Source organism: Trichechus manatus, unplaced genomic scaffold (genome assembly GCF_000243295.1).
Source record: "Trichechus manatus latirostris isolate Lorelei unplaced genomic scaffold, TriManLat1.0 scaffold00038, whole genome shotgun sequence".
NCBI classification, from domain to species: domain Eukaryota; kingdom Metazoa; phylum Chordata; class Mammalia; order Sirenia; family Trichechidae; genus Trichechus; species Trichechus manatus.
Window position 1 is genome coordinate 17,135,023 of NW_004443974.1, and position 27,967 is coordinate 17,162,989.

Below are 27,967 nucleotides of genomic sequence, written 5' to 3' on the forward strand. Positions count from 1 at the left end.
ACAAAATGACTCACCAAGAAAATATCAAGAGGGCCCTTGTTACACAGAACGCACCTGCCCCTTCCTAAAGGTTAGAACTGGCATGGCTGATCCTCAGGCCAGGACTGACCATCTCTCAGTGGCCTGGGCTCCCTGGCTTCCCCAAGTTTCTAAAGAAACACAGCAATGCAACCCCCCCCCCAATCCTCAGCTGCCCATTTGGGGCAGCAGAGCTAAACCTGTGGTCCCCTGGCTCTCGATGGAATCCGCTGTATTTTTATACTCTGAAAGGTCCTCAAGGCTGCAGGCAAAGAGGTCAGAGGCAATGTACATTTTTTTACGTCGTAGCTTCAGAAGTAATTGCTCTTATGCTCTCAAAAGACAGACAACAAACCTAGTAACAGACTTTCATAAACTAGGTTTTAACCCAGGAAAAAAGCAGCACCGACCTTCCACATTCGCTCAGAATCATCCCCACCAGACTTCTTCTTACACAAACATTGGAAATAAGTGGTAAAATGTCAACAATCCCCTAGGCAGGGAAACGATGGGGGAACTTTTCCTTTTTCCACTCCGGTTCTTATTTACTGAAAGATTAAAATGCTGTAAGTCCAGGGGCTGTGGGCTGATGGCCTCATCACCATGATGACTGGCCACAACCTTGGGCTCAAAACCCAAGGGTGTACCTCACCTCTTCAAGTCAGGCCCAACGACCCAGCCACTGCCTCTCGGAACCACTTCACACCTCACCTTGGACCTCACACGAGGTTCAACTAGAGGGCTGCAGGCCTGCTGCCAAACTCTAACCACGAGGTAAGGCATTCAAGCTAACTGAGCACAATGCTTCCTATTAGATGGATGTCAGGCAGGATGCTCTGGTCGCCGAGCACAACTGGCTGTAGGAAGCTCGGTGGTAAACGAGGCCAGGGGCACAGAAAGACGGTCCCTCGGCTGCCCCTCGGGAGGCCTGTGCCTTGGGAGGGAGTCGATAAGGAAGCCTGGGTGAAGCAGCTTACTCCAATGCTGGCAGAGTGCTGGAGCACACAATGCGGAGGCTTTTAGACATGCGTGAGAGTCGTTGTATTCATTTCCTGGGGCTGCCCTAACAAAGCACACAAAGAGAGTGACTGTAAACAATGGAAATTTATTGTCTCGCAGTTCTGGAGACAGAAGTCCCAATTCAAGGTGTCGGCAGGGCCACGTTCTCTCCAAAGTCTCTGGAGGAAGATCCTTTCTTATCTTTCCCAGCTTCTGGTAGTTCCTGTATATACATCTTCAGATGGTTTTCCTTCCTCTGTCTCTATCTCTGGGTCTTTTCTCTTTTATAAGATAAGGACACCAGTCAGATTGGGTTAGGGTCCACCCTACTCCAGTATGACCTCATGTTAACTGATAACATCTTCAAAGACCTATTTCCAAAAAAGGCCATGTCCACGGGTACCAGGGGTTTGGACTTTGATCTATCTTGGTGGCAGGGTGGGGCACAATTCAATCCGTGAGAGTTGCTTAACTATAGGATGAACAGGTTGCAATGACAACTGGCCTTTTGGTTGAGTTTTCATCTTGTCAAAGTGCCCTAGAAGGGCACTCTCTAGATAGACTTACTGTCTAGTCTTTAAACGTGTACTTTGACCACAGAAAAGTGAAGAATGCTGAATTAGGACAAGCCAGCTCCCTCTCAGGCCATCCCACATAGGACAGGGTAGAGGTAATGCAAAATGCACATTTTTAAAAGATTGGTTTCAATGATTTCTATACATTCATATAACTTTTAGAATTAATATTTTCCAGTGTGCATAGCTTGATGGGGCCTCAGACATATGTGTAGTTTTGTCCTTATCTATTTGCAGGATCATTATTCTGCCCCATGCTCACCAGATGAATAAGGAACTACCTTTCCCTGAACCCCTCTGCCGAAGCCGGCCCAGGGGGAAGCAGTCTGCTTGGAGCAGCCAGGGGGCTAGAATGGGTTACAAAGCCTTGTAGCTTGTATTTTGGTGAGGAATTGGTCTGACCTTACTTTTCAGAAATGATCAGATCTCCACGGAAAGGCACAGAGTTCGCAGTATATTAATAAATGTAGTTCCTATATATGAAACCCCAAGTTGTACTGGGCACTGTGCAAAGTGCTTCCTGTACCATCTCATTGAGTCTTCCCACCTGATGTTGTAAGCGCTATGTCCCTGTTGTTTAGTGGAGAAACTGAGGCACAGAGAGGCTAAGAACATGCCCAAGTGAGAAGCAGGTTAAAGATTACTAGAAGTTAAATCTGTCTGATTCCAAACCTATGTTCCTCACCATTGCCATCTCCACGCCACAGAATGAGCCTGACACTCTGCAGGACACTCTGGGCTTTCTGTCCATAACATTACCTTGGCTGTAAAGAGCATTTTCCGATTCATAAATCCTATCCATATCTATTATCCCAGCATGTACATACATTAATCCAGCAAATAGTGATGTAAGAAGTGCGGAGGTTATTATCCCATTTGACAGTTAAGGAAGCTGAGGCTGAAGAAGGTTGAGTAGCACCCTGAGACCACTTAGCCAGTAAGCAGCAAAGTAGGATTGTTGGAAACATGTAGTGAATGAGGAAATTTTGGGGGTGGGGGCAAAGATGGATGGGGTACAAATGAGATAGCTGCGAAGTGTTTAAAGGTGTAGAGGAGCCCAGAAGACACAAGGTGATGTGTCTGCCCCTACTCCACCCATAAAATAATGCCACATTTTCTTTTTTACCCTTGACCCCGACCCTCTGTTGAAACAATGACTACTTCCTTCAAAGCTTTCCAATTTAAAGCTAAAGCCCCCAAGCCCAAAATGGACCTCTGCCAAGTGGTGCAACTGGAAATAGCAGGCCCTTGCTGCATCATTTCTCATGCAACAAAATTAGATTGATTTGGGGATTCCTTATAGGCAGCTGCATGGCTACTATTAGGAGGGGTCTTGAGGCTAACCGATCTTTAAGAAAGATCTTTCTTCCAAAAATAAAAGGCACCTATGGAGCACAGAGTTAATGATATGTATTCCAGTCCATGTCTGGTAAACTCTCAGATGATAGCAGCAAGGCAGGGTCACTCAGGTTCTATTAGCTCGATTAATGAGAAGTAAGATAAGGCTAACACCCTACTCGTTGGGCGGCTCAGGCATAGAGCTGCAGTAATGGAGTTATTAACCTTCGTCAGCCACCGAATTTTGCTGCTGATTCCAACTCCATTTCCTAGTTCAGGCCTCCATTAATGGGCTGTTTATTATCCCTAATCCACATAAGGATCAGCTGCAGAAATATGAGAGCTTCCAGGAAGGACCAAGTGATGAGAGAGAAGACATCCTCTCTATTTTGCATTTTAATTTTTCTTTGGTCCTACTACTGTCCTCTTAAGAAATTACAGCATCTTTCTCACTTTGGAACACATTAGAAATGGCAAAGTCACTATCCAAGGGTTTCACTGTGTTGCCCCCAAAAAGAAAGTACCGTACAAAACTAAGAAACAACAATTTTTTTTTAAATCAAATGAGAGTGCTCTGGCATATAAACTAAAGGCCATTGCCATGTTCACTTTCATCATGTACCATAATATTCCATTATTTAATAAAATTTACCATAATTGAAACGAAGAAATCAAACTACTATTTAGCAGAACAATTTATCAACATTGTTATCCACCCTGATGAGTATTTTCCAGCGGGCATGGCTCCATGAGGTCTCAGACGAAAGTGCGACTTTGTCTGTTTGCAGGATCATTCTCCTGCCCCAAGTGCTGCCATGTGAATAAGGAACTAACTTTCTCCCAATCCAACCCAACGTCATCATTAAAATGTCTTCTATAGATAGTAAACAGATTGCTATTACAGAACAAATATTATTTAAATAGCAATGAGTTATTTGTACCAACCCATAACAAGCAGACACAGCAAATACTCTTTGATGGCTAGGCCTTCAGAATATAGCTACTTTTGCCATGTTAGGCTCTTTTAGCAGGAATCCAAATCACATGGGTAACTATTATAATAAATGTTTTCACATTTCTTAATGTGTAGACAAATCTGTAGCATACCTAGTTTGGGGGCTGTGAGAGTGTAATTTATTATGTGACAACAGGAGAAAAGATAAACTCTATCCTATATTTTTAAATGAGAGTTTGCCATACGCTGTGGGAAATCATATATGGAGCTAGCTCATAATAGCTCATAGTACGGCACTTTCCCATTTAAATCACACATACACACACACATACACAATTACACACACACACACACACACACACACACACACACACACACGTTCCATTTAATCCCTAGGAGAGTAGTGCTGTGAGTTTAAAAGAGTAGAAATCATTATCCCCTTAAACAAATGCTAATTGTATTGTATAACAAATACAATGTAATGACTCAGAGCAAAGAGCTGGGTTCAGGTCTGAAGTCCTCAGATTCAGGTGTGTGGCTTGGGACAAGGGACATAGCCAAGTTCAGGTGTTCTTTACCTGAACAAACCAACTTTATGGGGCTGTTGAGGGGATTAAATGAGATGTGAAGCAGGCACATAATTAGCACTCCATAAATATCAGGTATTCGCATCAATATTTTTGTTGTCATGATGATTATTATTATTTAAAAGAAGGAGACCAAGAAGTAGGAGCTGGGAGAGAAGAGAGGGAGAGGTCAAGGAGGGGAAAGGGAAGAAATGTCCCCATACAACATTACCTAGGAACCAGGTATGACTGTGTCTTAGCCTGGGGTAATCTAGAGAAGCAAAAATAGTGACGCATATATATATATATATATATAAACTGCAGGGGCTGACAAACCCAAGATCAGCAGGTTAGACAGCAGGTCACTGGCTCACAGGCTGTGGAGGCTGATGAAACCCAAGACTGGTAGGCAACATAGCAGGCAGCTGGCTCAAGTCCCAAGAACTGGAGGTCAGATGATGATGAGCTGGATGCAGGATCCAGAGCAAGCAAGCGAGCTTTGCCAGAATGTCCATATATATTTACCTGACTGTCATACACACACACACACACACACACACACACACACACACACACACACACATATACATATAAATATAGGATGCAGGATGCAGGTCACACCCTTGAAGAAACTCCTCTTACAGCTGATTGGCTGATCACATCAGACCACATGGTAGAGGATGACTATCACTGCATAACTGCCAAACTGGATCATTACATTAACTGTCAAACCACTGAGAATCATGGCCCAACCAAGTTGACATACAACCTTAACTATCTGCTTCAAAACAGAGTCAGAGAATAAGAGGAGAATGGAAGGATGAAGAAGGGGAAAAGAAGAAGGGGGAGAGGAAGACAGAGAAAGGTATTATTGTCAGAACCAGAAGTAGCCTAGACAGAACATTCTGGGCCAGCCTCAGCAGGACTACCGAACAGACTGCCAGCCCCAGGAAATCAGAAAAGACTTCTGGCCCACTTATCTGCAGAGGTCACGTTTATACCCTACTTGGGTGTGGAATTTCCAACCCCCTCACGGGCAATGGAGTTAGTATTTGCAGCCCCTGTCCCCTCAGAGGCTCTGCTCTCCAGCTCCCTGGAGGAAATGGCTGTGTGTTAAATGTCTGTTTAGCAAAAGCCCACAACAACAATAAACCCAGCACCAAGTGGGAGCCACATGCAACGAGAAGTGGCCTGTCACTGCTTTCCCAGGGACAACCACGTCCTCTGGACTGGGACTCACACAGCTGTCTTATTTAAAAAATAATAACAAATAAAAATTCAAAACCCGCCATACCCTCAAAGGAATCTATATAGCCGTTTCCAATTTGCACAAAACTACTTGGAACACAAATGAGCTAATCTAAAATATCGTTCTCTGGTGATTTCTTTATAGTTTTAAATTTTAGTTCAATGGAATAGAGAAAGACAGACATTCTAAAGAAAACAACACTAATAAAATCCCTGCTACCATTCTGCTGGATTTCATTGCCAGACTCATCTGGGGTCTCCCTTTCATCCCCTTTCTCGCGGATTTCTGAGAGATGCAGCAGCAGCCCTGACCCTGGACCTGTGCAGTTCAATGTGACCACGACCTTGCCCTGCCCTGACACAAGCCGGCAGGGGAAGGTGGTTCAAGGCAATGGCTCATCCCACCCCCCTTCTTGCAGCACTGAGGGGAAGGATGCAACAAACACTTCTGCGTGATACACTGCAAACTTTCCAACATCAATCAGAATCCCATACACCCTTCTCTACAGTAAACATTAATTTTAAAAGAAAATACCATTGCTACGAACTTGCAGGATGAAATGAATTATTTTACATCCAGGCAGAGGGCAGATTTCTGGATGTAGTCTTGGATAGTTCTTTCTTTCTTTTTTTTTTTTTTACTATTATTATTGCATTTTAACAAACTTTATAGCCCATTTTATTTGTTCTCAAATAACTTTTTCTCCTTCTTTTCAACATGTCAATTACTTGGTTTGTTTCCCTCACTGTATGATGTTGGAACCAAGAGATTGATACTGCTCAGCAGAATATAATTTAGTATTATGTGCCATGGGTTTATGAGGTAGGAGTCAGACAAAACATTGTGTTTGAACACTAGCCATTTATTAGCTCTAAGAAGAGATTTATATTTGACAAGGAGACAATAACTTTGTTTTCTGATAAGCCAAAGTGGTCTATTTTTGTGTCCAATACACAGAGTAGTTTACCCTTTCCCCAGTAACTCTATTTACTGGTGTGAATATATATTAACAATAAAATTGATATATATGTAAATTTATTTTAATCTAATTTCATCGAACCCTCCTAAAAAATGAGCCTTTGTAGATTGTTTTCATATCTGAATTATAGATTTCTGTATTGTATTCCCAGATTGATACCTAGGCTATAATTCTGTCAAGATTTCCTCCTGGTGTCAAAAACAGCAACACCACAGCTAGAATGTTTTATAATCGGCATCACAACTGAACCAGAATTACAGCCCTGATATTCATTCCAATGTTAGGTGGGTTTGTTTTAGAGTATTTTTCTCTTTCTTAGCTTATATCTGGACTTCAAAGTTTATGGCTAAAATTACTTTCTGGATTAATCATAAAAAGGTTTAACTGAAAGCTAAGCTGGGAGAAATGGAATAGAGGAGATGAGAAAGGAGGAGGGAAAATACACCCTCAGTGATGGGAAGAAAACAAAGAAGGATGATTAAACAACAACACATGATTAAATCTACATTGTATATAAACACTTCTTTTTCTCCTGCCTGTCCTCTGCCCTAGAGTCAAATAAATTAAATTGGCATTATTTACTAAGTCTTTAGGAACTGATTTTTACTCCATGGTGAATGGAGAAGTATTTACTTGCAAGCCTGCCCTAAATCAAAGAGGTTCTTGAGTATTCTTTCCTGTATGGTTCTGAATAAACACTGGGCCCTCCCCCATGCTGGTCTTGCAATGCTAGCATGGTGCATGGAGGGTCGATAAATAAAGCAATCTTTTTTTTCCTCAGGGTTCAGAAAACCAGCACTAGATTCTTTCCATCAACCATGTTAATAACCCCCCAGCCTTCTTCTAAGTGACTGTTTTGCATTTTTCCTCTGGTGTCTTTCATCTTCAGGTATATCATAAGTTTACACAGAAGCTGACACTGAAGTCTGTTATATTACAAGAGAACAGAGGGCAAAAACTTAGCCTCATGGCACTAACCATAACCCATTGCTGCTGAGTCGATTTCTATTCACGGCGACCCTAGTGTTACAGAGTAGAACTAAGCGAGCTCCATAGGGTTTTCTTGGCTGCAATCTTTATGGAAGTAGACAGCCAGGACTTTCTTCCTCTGTGCTGTTAGGTGAGTTCAAACCACCAATCTTTTGGTTAGTAGTCAAGTGTTAACCATTTGCACCACCCAGGGACCTCATGGCATTATAGTCCCTGGAATTTCACAGGCAATACAGGTAGTAAAGACAGGTTAAGACTGTTGTACTTCTGCTGCCCTCAAACTAAACAGAGGTTCCAGTCTTCCAATAGGAAGCCTTCCAGCCCCAAATCTAGGGATGTAATTAAAACAAAGTTGAGGAAAATCTAACTGTGGAAGGCAGAATAATGGCCCCCTAAAGATGTCCACCTCCTAGTCCCTGCAACATGTTAGCTTGTATGGCAAAAGGGACTTTACAAACGTGATTAAATCAAGGACCTTGATTTAGAAAGATTATATGGGTGGGGCCAAACTAATCACATGGGTTCTTAAAATCTGAAGAGCTTTCCCAGCTGTGGTCAGAGGGAGATATGACTACAGAAGAAGGGGCAGAGAGCTGCAACATTGCTGGGTTTGAAAATGGAGGATGGAGCCATGAGCTAAGAAAGCAGGTGGCCTCTAGAAGCTGGAAAATTAAGGAAACCAATTCTCCCCTAGAGCCTCCAGAAGGAATGCATCCCTGCTAACACCTTGATTTTTGCCCAGTGAGACCCATGTCAGACTTCTGACCTACAGAATTCCAAGAGAATAAATTAGTGTTGTGTTAAGCCACCAAGTTTGTGGTAATTTATTACGGTAGCTGTAGAAAACTAATATACCAACTCACACTATTCTTAGACAAACAACAGGCCTACTCAAACGAAAAATAATTTGCATAAAATATCTATTTTAGGATTCATGTATAGACATTACCAAACAAAGAAAAGGAAGGAGTCATAAAAGCCAAAAAAGGAGATAATGAATACCCTTTGGAAGAAGAATTACTCTAGAAAACAGAGTATTTTAGATGAAACCTATCAATATGCTTAAAATAATTTAGATATATATCAAAGAAAATCAAAGAACAGATGTTTGATAACAAAAGGAGATGAAAAGAAAGCTGACAAAGGGGGAAAAGTAAGAGCATTACAGAAATGAAAAACAAATTAGAAGCAACAAGAAATAAACAAAAATAGTCAAAGTTATCATGAAGGACAGACTTGATAAAATAATACAGGAAAGATAAAGATAAAAGAAACTTGAAAAAATATTATAATTATGGAAAACAGATGATAAATATCCAACATACACATAATTGGTCTTCCTGAAGAAGAAAACCAAGAAATGAACCGAAAAATATTAATATATCTACTAGAAGAAAATTTCCCTGAAACAATGTAAATTGAAGGAATTCATAATGTTCCAGGGAAAATTAATAAAGAGAACCAAGTCTGAGACATGGCCTGGTGAATGTAAATGAACTGAGAGAGCTAGAGAGTGAGGGAGAAAGAAAAAATCCTATCAGCATCCAGGCAGAAGAGGCACATTACCTATAAAGGAAAACAAATCTCATCGGCCTCAGACATCACTGCAACCCCAGAAATGTCAGAGGACAGTGTAGAAATGATACAGGATACTGTCAGGGGGAGGGGAGGAAAGAAATGTGATCTAAGAATTCTTTACTTTGCTAGATGCTGTTTACCAGTAAAGATAACAGAAAGATATTCTGAAATATGCAAGAATTGAGAAAGTTTAGCATTTATGAAAACAGATGCCTTCCTGAAAATGACTCAAAGACATAATCCATTCAAATGCAAGACACATAAAAATAGATAAATGGAGAATTTAAATTATGTAACCAGCTGGTATTGAAATCTGAATCCAGTTGAAAAGAGAATTAAAACTTCACAAGTATAGCAAATATAGCTAAAAACATAATCGTTATATTTCTAGAAAGAAGAGCTAAATAATCTTTAAAATAATAATCTGTGTGTAACAGACTGGGACAAAATATGTAAGAGCATGTCTGCTCCTACCCCATCTAAAACCAAAAAGTGGATTGAGTTGGAGATTGAGGAGGTGGTACATATGGAATAATTTTTTTCATCTTTCATAGGATGAAATCATTTCAAAATTCAGAAATATAGGCTTAACCACATTACACTGAAGAGACTAGTAGAAGTAGAAACAGATTATCTTCTAAATTAACCAGAGTGGAGGGTGGGAGAAGCCAAAATAACAATAACAACACTCAAAGAAAACACAGACCACAAAGAAAAGATGGAAGATGAAACCATAATGAAGCATAAAATAAAATAACAAAAGCAAAACTAAGTGGAATAAACTCAACTATTCAAGGAAAAATACATTAAGATTGAATAAAACATATTAAACTCAATTTCATTCTCTCTACATGACATACAACAAAAAGTAAGAGAAGCAAAATAGTTGAAGGTAAAAATATGAGACGTGTAAATGCAACAAAGAAAGCAGGGGTTGACTTCCAGGTAAAAATGACATACTGAAGCATGCACCAAAATTTTGTTTCCTCCAAAAACACCACAGAAGAATTACAATCCAATTCACAAGGACGGAGAGAACAAGGGAAGAGGGAGAGAACTGCAAAAAAATTTGGGTGCTGGAAAGCAGATGGACCAGTGGCAACTAGTTTAGGTGACCTCAGAAAGCCAAATCCTAGATCAGCAGCAGGAAAAGCTAAGAGCCAACCCAGTCTTCACCCCAAAATCCTCAAAAGGCTCAGGCACAGTTAACACCTATGGAACTGGTAGCTAAAATAAGAAAGGCTGGTTGAAACTTGTTTAAGAAGAGATTAAGCCTTAGATCCTTCCCGTTTCTCCATCCAGTTGAGCCAATGCCCCTCCTCCACTTGAGTAGAAATTAAAGGTCTATTCTCTAGAGAAGATAAAATACAGGATCTTTGAATTAAAGACTGCCAAGCACAGTTGAAAGCCTGAATCTCCATCAAAAACACAGAAACTAGATAAAAATGTGCATACTGCATGCAGTATATGAAGCCTCCTCCTACCTTCCTCCCCCTTCCCACCTTCCTGGGCACCTAGACCCTTGAAGCTAGTTCTTTACCCTCCAGGAGATTAGACAAGTCCTCTGGGGAATCCGAGCAGCACAGAGGAAAAGACCTAAAGATGTTAACACTTGGGGGAAGTGTTTCTGCACAAATTCCCAATGAGATCACTCTAAAGTGAAAACAAAGTATACGGATTCCACCTATGCACTCAGAACTTCCAAGAAGCTTTTTAGTCTCAACAATCAACGATAACCTAACATTTGGGGGTCTAATTAAGAAAGAATGAGACCAAGACAAACAAACAAAAACTCAACAGAAACAGATTATGCAAGAGGAAACTCCCCCTCCCATGCCCCAATAAAACCAATCAGTTAACATTTTCAAGAGAAAAAAAAAAAAAGACTTGGGATTCATGAAACAAGATCAGAAAGCTATAAAAGAGAATATTCAGAGAACAACAACAACAACAAATACTCTCAAGTCTTACAGAAGCAAATGAACACTACAGCAGAAATTAGAAATTCAATAAAAGAGTGGGAAGAGAAAGTTGAGGAAATCTCCCAGAAAATAGACTAAAAAAGGAAAGATACGGAATACAAGAGAGAAAAAATATTTTTAAAAGAATTTAGAAGGTCAATCCAGGAGATCTAATGTTCAAGTAACAGGAGTTCCAGAACAGACAAAATAGAAAGAAATCATCAACAAAATAAGAAAATTTTCCAGAAGTGAAGGACTTGGGATTCCAGATTGGGTTCTTGTAAAATGGAGGAAATTAGACCCATACCAAGAACATAAATGAAATTTCACTATGAAATGTCAGAACCCTGGGGACAAAGGGAAGATCCTACAACCTTCCAGAGAAAGAGAGAGCGAAAAATCACATACAAAGGATTAGGAATCAGACTGGTATTGGACTTAACAGCAACTCTGGGGTTCAAAATTCTGAGGGAAGATGATTTCCAGCCTATAACTCCTCACCCAACCAAACTATCCAGCAAGCATGAGGGTAAAATGAAGACACTTTCAGGCATGCAAGGTCTCAAAAAACTTACTCCCATGCAAGCTTTCTTAGGAAGCTACTGATGGATGTGCTCCACCAAAACAAAAGAGTAAACCAAGAAAAACAAACTCATGGGATATAGAAACAAGATATCCAACATGGAACAGAGATGAAGGAAATCTTCAGGGTGGTAGTGAACGGGCATTCCAGGATAACAGCTGTGCACCAGGAGAAGAAGGTGACCTATTCAGTTTGGAGCAGATGTGTTGAGGGTATAACAGCCTACTGCTGCTTTTTAACTTGAAAATCAACTGGAGGATACGCTCCACTAAAGTAACAGTGTATACAAGGAAGAGAAAGACATGTGATTCAGGAACAGGGACTCCAGCTCAGAAGAAAGGCTTTGATAACAGTGAAGGGAAGTCTCAGAAGAAGAGCCATGAAGTAAGCCTAGGAAGAACCAGTCCAAACAAAGAGAAGAATGGAAGTGACCAAGAAAAAACTGGAACTAACAGATTACATAATGTGTGGAAAACGGTTCTGAGAGGTTATTATAAAGTATGGAAAGAAGTAGCTAATAGGTACAAAAAAAAAAGTAGGCAAATGAAAAAAGGTGATTATTACCTTTAAGAAAAACAAAAAGAAAGAAAAAACAAAAAGGACAAAAAGGTCTCTTTCCAGATGAGTTAGCATCCTTAAAGCAGGTTTTCTGGAAGTATCACTCAAATTTATATTTGTATCTCATTGGTCAGAACTTAATCACATGGTTCCATATAGCTGTAAAAGAGCCTGGAAAACAGAATCTTGTTTTTTTCAGATATCAAGGTGCTCCACTGAAAATTGATGTTTTATTACTAAGTAGAAAAGGTACAATGAATGTTGGAGTAGCCAAGTGGAAGTTCTGACACAGACAGTCGCTTTCATCAAGAGTACATTTTACAATGAACACATAGTGACATAAACCTTAATGTGCTGAATAACATAGCACCAAATCATATAAAGCAAAAACTGCAGGAAACACACACACACAAAAATCAAGAGACGTACAATATTAACGGGAAATTTGACAAATCTCTTACGCCTTGACAAGCTGATAGACCAAAAGCAAGCAACCAAACAAACAAACCAAAAGACGACAACAACAAAAAAATAAGGTAAGGATATACGGGGTCTAAATTATAAAATTAAGTTTGACCTAATTTATATTTAATTCTTTAACTTTAAATTAAAAATACACATTCTTTTCAAATGCCCATAGAACATTTAAACAATTATTCACAGAATAAATCTTATACATTCTAAAAAGTAGAGCTTATACTTAAATACATTCTCTGTACTCTGCACTAAAATGAGAAACTAATAGTGAAAGTTGAAACAATAGCAACAAAATGTCAACTAGCTGTAAATTTTAAAACTCTCCCAAACACCTCTCAGATGAAAGAGAAAATTTAACCATACATTCAGAATATCTAAAAAGAATAAATAAGTAATGAAAACACTATACATGAAAAATATGAGACATGGCTAAGGTTGTAAAGAAAAGACACTTCAAAGTCTTAAACATTTTCAGTATCAAACAAGAAATAACAGAAAATAAGTGAATTATGTACTTTACTCATAATTTGAGAAAAATAACCAAATAAACCCAACATAAGGAGAAGTCATTAATAAAGAGAAGCAGAAATTCATGAATAAAGAATACAGGGAAGATACCAGATCGATAAATAAATCCAAGCCCATCTATTGGTGAAAAAATCCATAAGAAAGACAATCTACCAGTTAAACTAATCCCCAAAAAGGAAGAAAACACAAATATATAAAATTAGCAATAATAAAGAGGAAATAACTACAGATACAGAAGAAATAAAAAAAAAAAAAAAGATTTGAAAATCATGTTAAAACTTTTAAAGGCACTGATGAAAGGGATGATTTTCTAGAAAAAGACCAATTGCACAAGACAGGAAGTTCAAACTGACCAAACGCCATGAATGAAATCAAACTGTTAACAGCCTGTCTCTCCCTCAAGGTGCCAGCTCCAAGGAATGCTTACTGCTAAAGTTTTAAAACTATTCCAGATATGGAGAAAGTATGAAAATTTATGAAGTTATCATATCACGAATACTAACAGTCTGACAAAGCACACACACACAAAAATTCAGACTCATACTACAATATGCATATTAATAAAAAAAATGTAGCAAATACAATCCAGCAGTGTATTAGTTTTTGACTGCTGCCATAATAAATTCCCATAAAAGTAAATGCTCAAAAAACACACAAATTTACTAGCTCACAGTTTCTGTAGATCACAAGTTCAGCACAGGTCTCACTGGACTAAGATCAAGGTGTCCACCAGGGCTGCAGTTCTCATCTGGGACCTGGGGTCTTTTTCCAAGATCACTGGTTGTTAGAAGAATCCATTTCCTTCTCACACTTTCCACGTGGCTCCCTCCATCTTTGAGCCAGCAATTGTGTGTCAAATCCTTCTCATGCTTGTAATCTCTCTGATTTTCTTTTCTGTCCTCAGTCGAGAGAAAGCTCTGCTTTTAAGAGCTCGTATGACTATATTGGGTCCAACCACATAATCCAGGCTAACCTCTCTATTTTAAGGTCAGTTGGTCAGTAACTGTAATTACATCTACAAAGCCCTTTTGTCATGTAACATAAGATATTCACGGACATGATGTCAGGGGGCAAAGGGGATCAAAATTCTGTCTGCCACTAGCAGTATATTGAAAGAATAATATACCATGACCAAGTGACAGTCATTCTAGGAATGAAAGGCTGACTTATTATTAGAAAATCTATTAAATAATTCATCATATTAATATGGCAAAAGAGAAAAAACATTTAATTTCTTAAAAGATCCTGAAGAGGTCTGTCTTAGTTATCCAGGGCTGCATAACAAAAATACCAAAAGTGGATGCCTTTAACAAAGAGAAATTTATTCTCTCACAGTTTAGGAGGCTAGAAGTCCAAACTCAGGGTGTCAACTCCAGGGGGAAGGATTTCCCTTTCTGTTGGCTCTGGAAAAAGGTCTTTGTCATCAATCTTCCCCTGGACTAGGAGCTTCTCAGCACAGGGACTCCGGGTCCAAAGGACATACTCTTCTTCTGGCATTACTTTCTTGATGGTATGAGGTCCTCCGTCTCTCTGCTGGCTTCTCCCTTTTATATCTCAAAAGAGTTTGGCTCAAGACACAGTTCAATCTTGTAGATTGAGTCCTGCCTCATTAATTTAACTGCTGCTAATCCATCTCATCAGCATCACAGAGACAGGATTTACAACACATAGGAAAATCACATCAGATGACAAAATGGTGGACAATCACACTATACTGGGAATGATGGCCTAGCCAAACTGACAGATATTTTGGGGGGACACAATTCAATCCATGACAAGGTCTTTAATAAAATTAAACATCAACAAGATATTTTAAATCCATAGAGTTATATACTTTAACTTTATAAACATTATATAAGCCTTAATGGTGGAACACCAGGACGGCCCTTTAGGTCAGGAATAAGACACATCTGTCAAACACGATACTGCCTGACCCTGCTCTAGAAGTACTGACCAGTGCAATTAGACAAAAGAGTAAAATGAAAAGCATATGTATTGAAGAGGAAGAGGCAAAAGAATATTTATAGATGACATGATCATTCACCTGGAAAACCCAAAAAAATCAAGTGAAAAACTATAAGAAAGAGTAAGAGAGTTCTAGGAGGAGGCTGGGGTACAAAATAAAGAAGCAAAGTCAGTATCTTTCCTATATTCCTGAAACATCCGGTTAGAAAATAAAACAGATGAAAAAATCTTATCACAATATTGATAAGAACAACAACAGATAATATTTAGAAATACACTTAAAATGAAACGTCTGAGGCCCAACATAAAGCGCTGATAGTTTCACTAAGGTTTTCATAAGGGAACCCCTCAATGAGAGAGATTGACACAATAGCCAAAACAATGGACTCAAACATACCAACGATCATTAAGACGGTACAGAACTGTACAAAGTTTTGTTCTGTTATACAGAAGGTCACTATGAGTTGTAGACAACTTGATGGCACCTGACAACAGTTTCCCTAAGGCCGTAGGAAATGGTCATGTCAAATTGTAGCAGATTGGTCTATAAATTTAAGGCAATTCCAGTGAAAATTTCAATGGTATTTTTTCTTTTGTATAGGATAAAATTATTATAGTGTTCATCTGGATAATAAATATATAAAAATAAAGGACAGTAATGAGAGGGCCTTGTCCTGCATTGGCTATTGAATATATGATAAAACTAAAATAGTTAAACAGTGTAGTACTACTGCAGAACTAGACTTGTGGAAAACAATAGAAAGTTCAGAAATAGCCCAAGTATATATATAATTGTGGTATGCTCTAAAGTTCAGTTTAGTGGAGGAAGGACCAAGTATTCCACAATTGGTTTTGGAATAAATAGCTAACTGGGGGAAAAAGAATTAGACTCATACTGCATACCTACATCAAAATAAATATCAGTTACATCAATGATTTAAATGTAAAAAATGAAGCTGTAAAAATAGCAGAAGAAAAGATAAGTTGATTCGCATAACAATCCTACAAGGAAGGCAGGATTTGAATCCAAACTTGACTCCTAGTTAACAGGCACATGGGGGTGAGGGGTGGGAGTCTAAGAGACATTCCATTTTAGGAACATGTAAAAGCTCTTGTAAACTGTATGCTATAAGTCAGAAGTCCAGTATGGGTCTCACTGAGCTAAGATCAAGGTGTCTACCAGGGCTGCGGAAGGGCACTCAGTGGCAGAGACCTTCCCAGGAGGCACTCTGGCCAAGGACAGCTCACCTGTTGGGCTTGTGGCCCAGGCTTTCCAGCAGGTGTGCCTGGTCCAGGTCCCGCGGGTAGCCATGCATCACCCACCCTCTCTGAATGCAGTCCTGTTGGTTCAGGCGCTTGGTCAAGACCTTCAAGATGATGTTGTCAGGGACTGGAGAGAAAGGAGGACAAGTGATCACTCTGCTGCTCCAGGCACCTGCTCCTGACTAAACAGAGAATGTCAGGGAGGGCCCTCTGGGTTAGTGGCCCGTGGGCTTTCTACCTTTATTTGAACATGGAATGAACTGGTGAAGAGTTGCGTTTAGGTGGAGCCACTTGGAACCACCTGGAGAAGGCTGTGGATGCCCATTTCCTATGTCCCCCCCATGATCCAGAGAAGGAGTAACGTGGCTGTCTGAGATTAGAAAAGCATTAGTGACCGTGACATTTCCCTGACCTTGACAAGTTAACATCCCCAGCTACAGTCAGGGTAGCGCCCAACCATCTAGTGATATATGGCTAGTTGTTTTTCCCCTCAAGGATCTGGTTTTTGTATCAAAAGACTTTTCACAGAAATACACCAAGCTGAAGTTTTCATTTTCCTCAAATGGGACCGCATTAGTTCTCCCAATTCTCTCTGCTAGTTAGGACCCACCAGCGATGGTCACTCCCTTTCTTCCCCTAATTCTCCCCTCTTTGATATTTAGAACTGAATCTCTCTCAAGAATATTAGCTCTAGTTATAACCAGAGACTGAAATAAAGTCCTATGGAAAATGAAATATTGAGAGAAGCCTCTTGTTTACTTTATCACAATTGACATATTTCTGAAATTTCTACCTCTCCTCCCAGACTCATTAAATATCCTGTGTTGCTAATGTAGTGCGTTCTAGCAATTTGCACTGCATTTCCTGCACTTTGCACTCATTTTTCCAGAAATACTTGGTAAATATTACAATTGTTTGCTATGACTGTGGGCCCCAAGATGAGGTGGTTTCTTAGAGTTACAGTGACAGAGTGCTTTGCAGCCTCTTTGGAGGTGCACGGCTTTCCTCCTGTGAACCGTCTGTGGGTCAGGCAAGTGGCCCTAATGCCTACATTTGAAACCTTCAGACAGGCTGCCCAGGCTGACACTCAGGTGAACATGGAGGTGCGAGACACAGAAAAATCAGTAACAGCTGCTTTCCTCCATGGCAATGACTTGCTGGGTTATTGCCCTTTAGCCAACTCGTTGCCACTGAGTCGATCCCGACTCATAGCGACCCTATAGAACAGAGTAAAACTGCCCCATAGGGTTTCCAAGGCTGTAATCTTTATGGAAGCAGACTGTCACATCTTTCTCCCACAGAGTGGCTGGTGGGTTTCAACTGCTGACCTTTTGGTTAATAGCTGAGCACTTAACCACTGTGCCACAAGGGCTCCTTTGTGCTAAAGAACCATAATCCTTATTCTAAAGAATTTGCAGTTTCCTGAATTTGTTTTCTCACAATTTTCACCTTTCTTTCCTGGTCTTGGGAAAGAGCATAAAGGGGCTTTTGCTCTAACAAGAGCATCTGGCTATCTGCATCCTAGTTTGGTGAGTAGCATCTGGGGTCTTAAAAATGTACAAGTGGCCATTTATGATACAATCATTGGTCTCTGGAGCAAAAGAGAGAGAAGAAAGCCAAAGACTCAAAGAAGAAACTACTCTACAGGACTAATAGCCTACATGAACTACGTCTTCATCTATCCTGAGACCAGAACTAGATGCTGTCCGGCTACCCCTACCAACTGTTCTGACCAGGGGCACAATAGATGGTCCCAGATAGGAGAGGAGAAAAATATAGACCAAAACTCAAATTCCCAAAAAAAAAGCCAGACTTACTGGACTGGTAGAGACTAGAGGAACCCCTGAGACTGTTGCCCTGAGATATCCTTTAAACTTAGAACTGAAACCACTACCAGAGGTCACCTTTTAGCTAAATAACAGATTGGCTCATAAAATAAACAATATCACACACGATTACTGTGTTCCTTTAAAAAAATCATCTATATGAGACCAAATGGTCAACATTTACCATACAGCAAAGATGAGAAGGTAAGGGGGCAGGGAAGCTAGATTAATGCAAACGGAACAACCAGAATGGAAATAATGAGAATGGTGATACATTGTGAAAAATGTAACCAGTGTCACTGAATAATGTGTATAGAAATTGTTAAATGGGAACCTAACGTGCTGTGTAAACTTTCACCAAAAACACAGTAAAATATTGTTTAAAAAAAAAAGTGCATAATTCAGTAGCATTAACTATATTCACCATACTATGCAGCCATCACCACTATCCATTTCCAAATGTTTTTCATCACCCTAAAAAAGAAATTTAGCGCCCCTTAAGCAATAACTCCCCATTTTCCCCCTTCTTCCAGCCCATGGTAACCACTAATAAACCTTTGTCTCAATGCATTTGCCTATTCTAGATATTTCATATAAGTGGGATCATACCATCTTTGTCCTTTTGTGTCTGACTAATTTCACTCAGCATAATGTTTTCAAGGTTCATTCATGTTGTAGCCTGTATCAGCACGTCATTTCTCTTTATGGCTGAAAAATATTCCATTGTAAGGATATACCACATTTTATTTATCCATTTGTTGATGGACATTTGGGTTGTCTCCACCTTCTGGCTATTGTGAATAATGCAGCAGTGAACACTGGTGCACAAGTTATCTGTTTGATCCCTGCTTTCAATTCTTTTGTCTGGGTAGTTCTTTGTTTAATGCCTGCCTCTCCCTAGAGACTGGATCCCATGAGGACAAAAGATCATGTCTATCTCATTATCTCATTTTCAGGTGTCCAACTTGGTGCCAGGTGCATAGTAGGTATACAATGAATAACCAAGGAATCTTCCCTTTTCAAAAGTTTCCCTGCAACTAAGACAAATACGTTTAAACCATTTGACCGACTTTGGGGAGGGCAAGTGGTAGAGAGGAAAGAACATGGGCTTGGGGCTTTCACAAATCTGGGGTCTCATCTCAGCCCTGCCCTTATGAGCTGACCTTGACAAGGTACCATCCCCATGTGCAGCCGGGGTAGTTTCCTGGCTGTGTGTAAGGTCAACCTCAGAGAGTACCTCAGCTTTCTCATCTGCCAAAGGGGATAACAATATCTATCGTGACAGGGTTAACACTGTATATGAAGTTTCAGGCATGTCGCAGACACTCGAAGATGGTGACTATTATGTTTTAATTCAGAAGATGCGTGTAGGGAAACAGTGCTTCATGAATACTTTCATGTTTCCACACAGGGATTTCCAAACAAAGATGGCTGGCACCTGAGTCAAAGGATGATTAACTGGCAAACAAGTCTTGGAAGTTAAGGCATTTGTTTACATTCCAGCGGTTATAAACCTAGTGACCTTCCCCTCCTCTCCCTAGAGAGGATTTGTTTACTTTCTTGAGCAAGAGCCATTCTATCTCTCCAGAAGGGAGAAGGGGCAGCATTGCCAGCTGTCCTATATAAGCTCCAAGATTCATAATTCAGGGGTTCCTCTCCTGTGACATAGACCCCTGTATACATAGAGTTCGATAATGATATTGTTTGATAATTTCTGCATTCTGTTGGATCACCTTTCTTTGGAATGCGCACAAATATGGATCTCTTCCATACTGAACAATATCATTAATATCACACACAAGTAAAATTTTGCTGAAGATAATTCAAAAACAGTTGCAGCAGTACATTGATAGGGAACTGGCAGAGATTTAAGCTGGATTCAGAAGAGGACGTGGAATGAGGGATATCGTTGATGATGTCAGATGGATCTTGGCTAAGAGCAGAGAATACCAGATAGAGAATACCTGTGTTTTATTGACTATGCAAAGGCATTCAACTGTGTGGATCGTAACCAATTATGGATAACATTAGAAGAATGGGAATTCCAGAATACTTAATTGTGCCATGTAGAACCTGCACATAGACCAAAAGGCAGTCATTAGAACAGAACAAGGGAATACTGCATGACTTAAAATCAGGAAAGGTGTGCATTAGGGTTGTATCCTTTCACTACATTTATTCAATCTGTATGCTGAGCAAATAATCCGAGAAGCTGGACTATATGAAGAAGAACGAAGCATCAGGATTGGAGGAAGATTCATTAACAACCTTCAGTATGCAGATGACACAATCTTGCTTGCTGAAAGTGAAGAGGACTTGAAGCACTTACTGATGAAGATCAAAGACTACAGCCTTCAATAGGGATTACACCTCAACATAAGGAAAACAAAAATCCTCACAACTGGACCAATAAACAACATCATGATAAACGGAGAAAACATTGAAGTTGTCAAGGATTTCATTTTACTTGGATTCACAATCAATGCCCATGGAAGCAGCAGTCAAGAAATCAAATGCCATATTGCATTGGGCAAATCTGCTGCAAAAGACCTCTTTAAAGTGTTAAAAAGCAAAGATGTCACTTTGAGGACTAAGGTGAGCCTGGACCAAGCCATGGTATTTTCAATCGCCTCATATGCAGGCAAAAGCTGGACAATGAATAAAGAGGACTGTTATGGACTGAACTGTGTCCCCCAAAAATACGTGTTGTAAATCCTAACTTCTATGCCTGTGGTTATAATCCCATTTGGGAATGGGCTGTCTGCGTTATGTTAATGAGACAGTATTATCTGTACAACCCTGTTGCTGTCGGATTGATACCAACTCATGGTGACCTTATAGGACAGAGTAGAACTGCCCTACAGAGTTTCCAAGAAGCAGCTGGTGGATTCAAACTGCTGACCTTTATGTTTAACAGCCATAGCCCTTAACTACTGAGCCACCAGGGCTCCAGTTATTAGTGTAGAGTGTGTCTTGAGTCAATCTCTTTTGAGATATAAAAGAGATTAAACAAACAAGCGAAAGAAACAAAGATGGGGTAAGATAGATGCCAAGACACATGGAAATCTCCAAGGAAGCAGAAGCTGAAGAAACAAGGACCTCCTCCAGAGTCGACAGAGAGGGAAAGACTTCCCCTAGAGCTGACACTTTGAATTTGGACTTCTAGCCTCCTAAACTGTGAGAAAATAAATTTCTGTTTTAAAGCCATCCACTTGTGGCATAGCTGTTATAGCAGCACTAGATAACTAAGACAAAGACTGAAGAAGAATTGACGCCTTTCAATTATGGTGTTGGCTAAGAATATTGAATATACCATGAACTTCCAGAAGAATGAACAAATCTGTCTTGGAAGAAGTACAGCTAGAATGCTCCTTAGAAGCAAGAATGGTGAGACTTCATCTTACGTACTTTGGATATGTTATCAGGAGAGACCAGTCACTGACTCAGCGGCACCTAACAACATACATACGTAGAGTACATCTGGCTCTCACTGCATCACCCTGTGTGGAATTGGGGCACAGGGATCCAGTGCTAAGATTACTACGTGGGTAAATAATTAGTCTGTTCTCTGATCTCATGTGGTTCCCCTCAGGATAATGCATAAATTTAAATATAAAATCTTAACAATATGGGTTAAGAACCTGCCATAGAGCTTTCCAATCTAGGTCTACCTCTAAATATTTACAAATATTTCCACCTAGAGAAGAAACTAATGCGAAAGTAAGCCTTTCCCAATGATTCATCCAATGAATAATTACTGAACATCTGTGCTGTGCCAGGCTCTGTGTTTGATGCTGGGATACATGGCAAGCAAGACTGCCAAGAGCTCTGTCCTCCTGAAGTTTATATCCTAGCAGGAGAGACAAACAATACACAGGTAAACAATCATTTCACAGAAGCATAAATACTATGAAGAAAATAAACCAAATGATAGGGTAGGGGAGGCTGCTGGTGTGATTGGGTCCAAGATGGTCCCTGAGGAGGTCACATTTGACTGAGATCTGAATGGTGGATCCAACCCACAAAAAGTGTTCTAGGCAGAGAGAGAAAGAGAGCAAGAGTAAAGGCCCTGAGACTGAAAAGAACTTAGCTTTTCAAAGAACAGAAAGAGGGCCAGTATGGCTGGATCAGAGTGGTGGAAAGGAAGGGCAGTGGAAAGTGAGAGTGAGAAGGTCCTGACAAACCTTATGGAAGGAGTGGGACTTCAGCCACACACAGGCCATCTTGGAAACCATCATACATTGGCCCTCAATGTATATTTATTGAATGAACACATGGGAGTTAATCTCAGAATCCTGAACCAGAAAGCCTGGGAACATACACTTGGCCACATTTGTGAACTGAAAGCTTATTTTGTGAGGTCAGTCAGTGGAGTCCCCATCTGGAGTCTCTAAAGACCAAAGCCAACCCACCACCAAGGATATGGCTAATCCACAGCCTTTTCAAAGCAACCACTATAGAATTGAGGGCCCCTAAAGGTAGGAATGGACTCATCTGTAAAGTTGGCAAAGAGCTCAGGCTAAGGACCCCTGAATAAGAATTAACTGCTAAAAGCTTTAGCTTTCTACGTTTTAAAACCATCTTTTTGTTGACCCCACAAGCCCAGCACCCTTCAAGTTCTTGAGAATGCTGAGTATCTGAGAGACACTACAAGCTTCCAGCAGATACCCCTGTGAAAGAGAAAGGTTGGCTCTGGATAAAGGGCTCCCGGGCATCCCTATTCTAATCCCAGTTCTACTCCAACCAGCTTTGAGACTCTGGACTTGCATCTCTTCATCTGTAAAATGGGAAGATGGGTGGGCTGAACTCTAAGGGAGGAGTTAGGAGGATTTTTAATACCAGCGCTTTTACTAGAGTTCCTTAGAATAAAACCCAGAAAACCCTACTCTTAGCTCCTCAAATTCCTCTCTGAGAGCAAGTATGAGCTAAGATTCCTATGGTCCAGTGGCCTCCACTTGCCAGCAGTGGGACCTCCCTGAACCTCAGTGTCCTCCTCTGTGATACCTGCCTCACTGGCTGATGTGGGGCCTAGAGATGACTCATAGAAGATATCATATCTGGAAGAGGTATTCTGAAGGGATGTGTAGGTATTTTAATTCTTTCTAAAAGTGTATCTGGATTCCCATATGGGCAATTGCAACGAAGCCACAGACAAGAATATGTGACCCTTAAACTAAAAACATGAAGTTCAACATCTGAACTTGAATCTGACTTTAGGAGAGTGCAGTCGGTTTGAAATGAGTTTGCCCTTGTGGGAGCTGGTGCAGATCCACCGGGTGATTAGCTTGCTGACCAGCAATACTCCAGGGCCCATTAAAGCATCAGTTTTTTGGGGGCAAGGACTGGACTGGCCAATATTTTCTGATTTGTTTCTCCAATAATCAGTTCCTGCTCGGAAACCAAGCTGTACCCAGGGAAATCTGACGGGCTGAATGGCAGCCTTCTGGGGCAACAGTGGGCTGCTCATGAGGCCTCAGCCATGGTGATTCAGAGTGGAAGGGCCTGGAAGATCATCCTATCAACTTCCCTCATTTCAAAGTTGGGAAACCAAGGCCAGAAGAGGTTATGGCTTAAGTGAACTGCACATGGTCAACTAGCCATTTGGTGGTAGGGCTGGGACAGAACACCAATTTCCAACCCAGAACACTCCCCACTATTCCGTGGCCTCATTGCCCAGTGGCCCTGGAGCACTTGCACCCCTCACCTCAGCCACTTAAATACCAACACAGGGAAGTTTCTCAGCTGGGGAGAAGTCTGATTTGAGGGAAGAATGGAAGACCAAAAAGAAACACAAAGAGTTGGGGATTCTTGCCTGTCAGTTGGCAAGATTAAAACTCACTGCTGTCAGTCAATTCTGACTCAAGACAACCCCATATGTTTCAGCGTAGAACTGTGCTCTATAGAGGTTTTATGGTTGTGACCTTTTGGAAGCAGATCAATAGGCTTTTGTTCCAACGCACCTCTGGGTAAGCTCAAACCACCAACCTTTTTGTTAGTAGCCCAGCTCTTAACATTTGCTCCACCCAGGGACTCTGGCAAAGATTAGAAACATTAATAACACCCAGAATCAGCAAATATGTAAGTAAATGTGCACTCTACTGTAAAATTACTAAAGATGCAAAATGATACAATCTTTCTAGAGGGAATTTCCCAATTTGCATCAAAATTTAAAATGTACACACCTTTTGACCCAGCAAACCTATTTCTAAGAATTTATACCTAAGAGATAATAGCACAGATGGGAAAGTACACAAAGATGTCCATTTCAGTGTTGTTTATAATAATGACCATTGGAAATCATCTAAAATGTCCATAAATAGAGGACAGGCTAAATAAAGGATAGTACATCTATACAGTGGGATATTATGCAACCTTTTAAAAAATTATGTATATTTATATATATTAACTTGTAAAGAGGTCTATGGCAGAATATCAAATGGAGAAAACGTAGGTAAATGAATGGCTTGTATAATACAATCTGTTTTTTAAAAGACCATATACATGTAAAGAGAGATGACATCTAGTTGATGCTACATAAAGGAGACTCAATCCCTCCCCTCACAGAGCTCAGGTCCTGGAGTTGAGATGAGACAAAGACAATCCTAGCTGGAAAGGCACAAGGACACAGGAGAAGTAGGAAGGGCTAGGGACTTCAAAGAAGGGAAAAGTCACATTTCCAGAAGATTGGGGAAGAAAGTGAAAGCTCATACTGATACAAACTTTCAGCCAAAATCAAAACAAGCCCCTCTCTTCAAGAGCCAGGAAAACATGGGCTCTCAAGTTAGCACTTCTCCTTAGAAGGACTTATCACAATTGTAAATAAATAATTATTGGTGCAGTATTCATTTAATGTCCTTACCCCACCCACTCACACACCGTCAGAGCCACAAAAGTAGTCACACTCTTTGCTATACCCCAGCGCCTGGCATAGTGTCCGGTATATGATACACACTTCATAAACCCTCTTTGCATGAGTGAGCAGTACCATTTGTACAGAACAGAGCACTCTTTAATTCCTCAAGTGTTTGTGGTCTAGAGAACTAAAGAACTTTGCTCACCTGTGACAATGGCAAATAACTGAAGGGAAACCCCTTCTCTTGGTAATCCCTTTAATCTATATACCATAACCTATTCGTGAATTAAATAAACAATCAGAGAATATGCACTGACATCTGGGATTTGTTTCAAAATAATCCTGTGGGGGGTCCAGGGGAGCGTGTGTGTGTGTGTGTGTGTGTGTGTGTGTGTGTGTGTGTGTGGAGCGGCATCTGGATGAAACAAGAGGGACCGTAAGTACTTGCGAAGATGGGTCCACAGAGGTTCATTACACTGTTCTCTCTGCTTTTTATACATGTTTACAATTTTTCATTTAAAAAAAATGTATGTGTGTGTGTTTAAGGATATAATTTGATGCTTAAAGGAGGTTGAAATGGCTCCTGTGAGAGACCAGACTGAAGTTTCACTAGTGGGAGGAACCAGAGCAACGGGGCAAAGGATGAAATCTCAGAAGGCTGTACTTGCTCCCCATGAGGTGGCTCCCACTTTGGAGAGCCTAGGGTGGGAGCTGTCCTTCCATAGCTCCACCAGTTCATAGGTATTTGCCCAAATCTGTCCTGTCCTAGGTAATCCTGTGAAACTTCGGAGGAGTCATTTAACCTGTCTGTCCCTGACACCTAGTCAATATTCCCATACCCATGGCCATCCAGTCAATTCCGACTCATAGCATCTCTACACGACACAGTAGAACTGCCCCATAGGATTTCCAAGGCTATAATCTTTATGGAAGCAGACTGCCACATCTTTCTTCCACAGAGCGGCCGGTGGGTTCAGACCACTGACCTTTCGGTTAGCAGCTGAGTGTTTAACCACTGCACCACCAGGGTTCCTCTAATTAACATTACCACAAAAACGTGTTGCCATCAAGTCAATTCCAACTCACACAGACCCTATAAGACAGAGTAGAACTGCCCCTTAGGGTTTCCAAGGCTGTAATCTTTACGGGAGCCAACTGCCACATCTTTCTCCCACGGAGCAGCTGGTGGGTTTGAACAGCCAACATTTTGGTTAGCAATCGAGCACTTAACCACTGTGTCACCAGAGCTAAATCACAGTTACTAGAGTCTCTGAGGGGACTTCGTGTCTAAGGCGCCACCGTGGGCCTCTCCCAGTGTAAAAGTCCCCGTGTAACACATTAGGGGTCTCCTCTGTGAAGACTGGCTGTAACCCTCATCTAGTTCAAGGGGAAGGGGCTGGGACACACTGCTTGTTGCAGAAACAAATGACAGACCCCTCTGGATGTTGCCTCTGAGAAGTGAAGCCCCAAAGACCCAGCCTTGGCTGCACTTCCCCAAGCCCACCCCCTCTCCTATCTCAAGTTCTTCTGCTCTGGCCTTTGTTTGGCAGCCTATGCTTTTCTTCCTGTAAGTTATCGACTCACTTTCCAAGCCAGCATGGTCTGACCAGCCAGTTCAGTAAAAATGCAGTTTTTGGGGAGCAGAACTCATTTGCTGTATTCTGCGGAAAGTTTAAAGTCCCCTTGATAATGCTGTCCATTTAGCCTTTATCCTCCTCTCAGATAGAGAATTTTCAGTGTGGTCTAAAGTCTTTCACCATTAAGTCAGATGCCTCAGGCTTGATTTTGGGGCTTGACAGTTAACATCTTACCCTGAGTACAAGCTACTGCCAAGGGCTAGCTCTCTGGAACGTCCTGTCAACCCTAAATTTAGCAAAGCGCAAGATATGAATATCTCATTATTTCACAAGGCCATACCACATGGTATCACTTTTTTTTTGCTCAAGAGCTTCCATAAAAGATGCCAGTCCTCACATTGACCTCGAGGTTGTTAAAATCTCAATCCATTTATTCCCTGCAAGCCTAGGTGTGTTTGGCACAGGGATTGATCATCATGGCAGACCTGAAATTTCCAAATCTGGCAGGGATCTCCTATGCCACCCCACCCCATTCAGGACTCCTGGCCCCCTCCCGTCTTGAAGTGGAAGTATTCCAGGTTCAAGCTCCATTCCCCACATCAAATGCCCTCCTCCATGTAAATTCTGCCGCTCTGGACAGGAGAAAGTGCCAATGCCAGTTAGGCCACACTTGAGATGTAAGTGGATGAGACTGATTCTTCGCCGGCTACAGGTCTGACTTCTGTCATCCTCAGTCAAGTCCAGCTCAGACAGCCGATGAGTGGGAGTTAAGGAGGGGCCCAAAGAGACCTCGGATCCCAGTCGTGCATTCTCCAGCAAAAATGAAGAGAAAGGAGAGAAGGGACTTGCCCTAGGCCAGTAGGGAGCCCTTTCTGCTGCACCGCACTGCTGCCTGCTGTTGGACCTCCGTGGTGGTCTCCCCTGCAAGGGCTGCTACCATCACTTCATGTCTTAGCTATCCAGTGCTGCTCTAACAGAAATACCACAAGTGAATGGCTTTAACAAACAGAAATTTATTCTCTCACAGCTTATGAGGCTAGAAGTCCAAATTCAGGGTGCCAGCTCTAGGGGAAGGCTTTCTCTCTCTGTCGGTTCTGGGGGAAGGTCCTTGTCATCAATCTTCCCCTGG

General features: G+C 41.0%; 1 protein-coding gene across 1 annotated transcript in view; it reads right to left on the reverse strand.

Annotated features, from left to right (window-relative positions):
- The window catches only part of AK8 (adenylate kinase 8), a 170,444-nt gene that overhangs the window by 50,703 nt on the left and 91,774 nt on the right, over positions 1-27,967 (reverse strand). Inside the window, exon 11 of the mRNA XM_004375786.1 lies at positions 16,568-16,709. Coding sequence (XP_004375843.1) covers positions 16,568-16,709 — 142 coding nt within the window. The remainder of the gene's footprint in view (positions 1-16,567; positions 16,710-27,967) is intronic.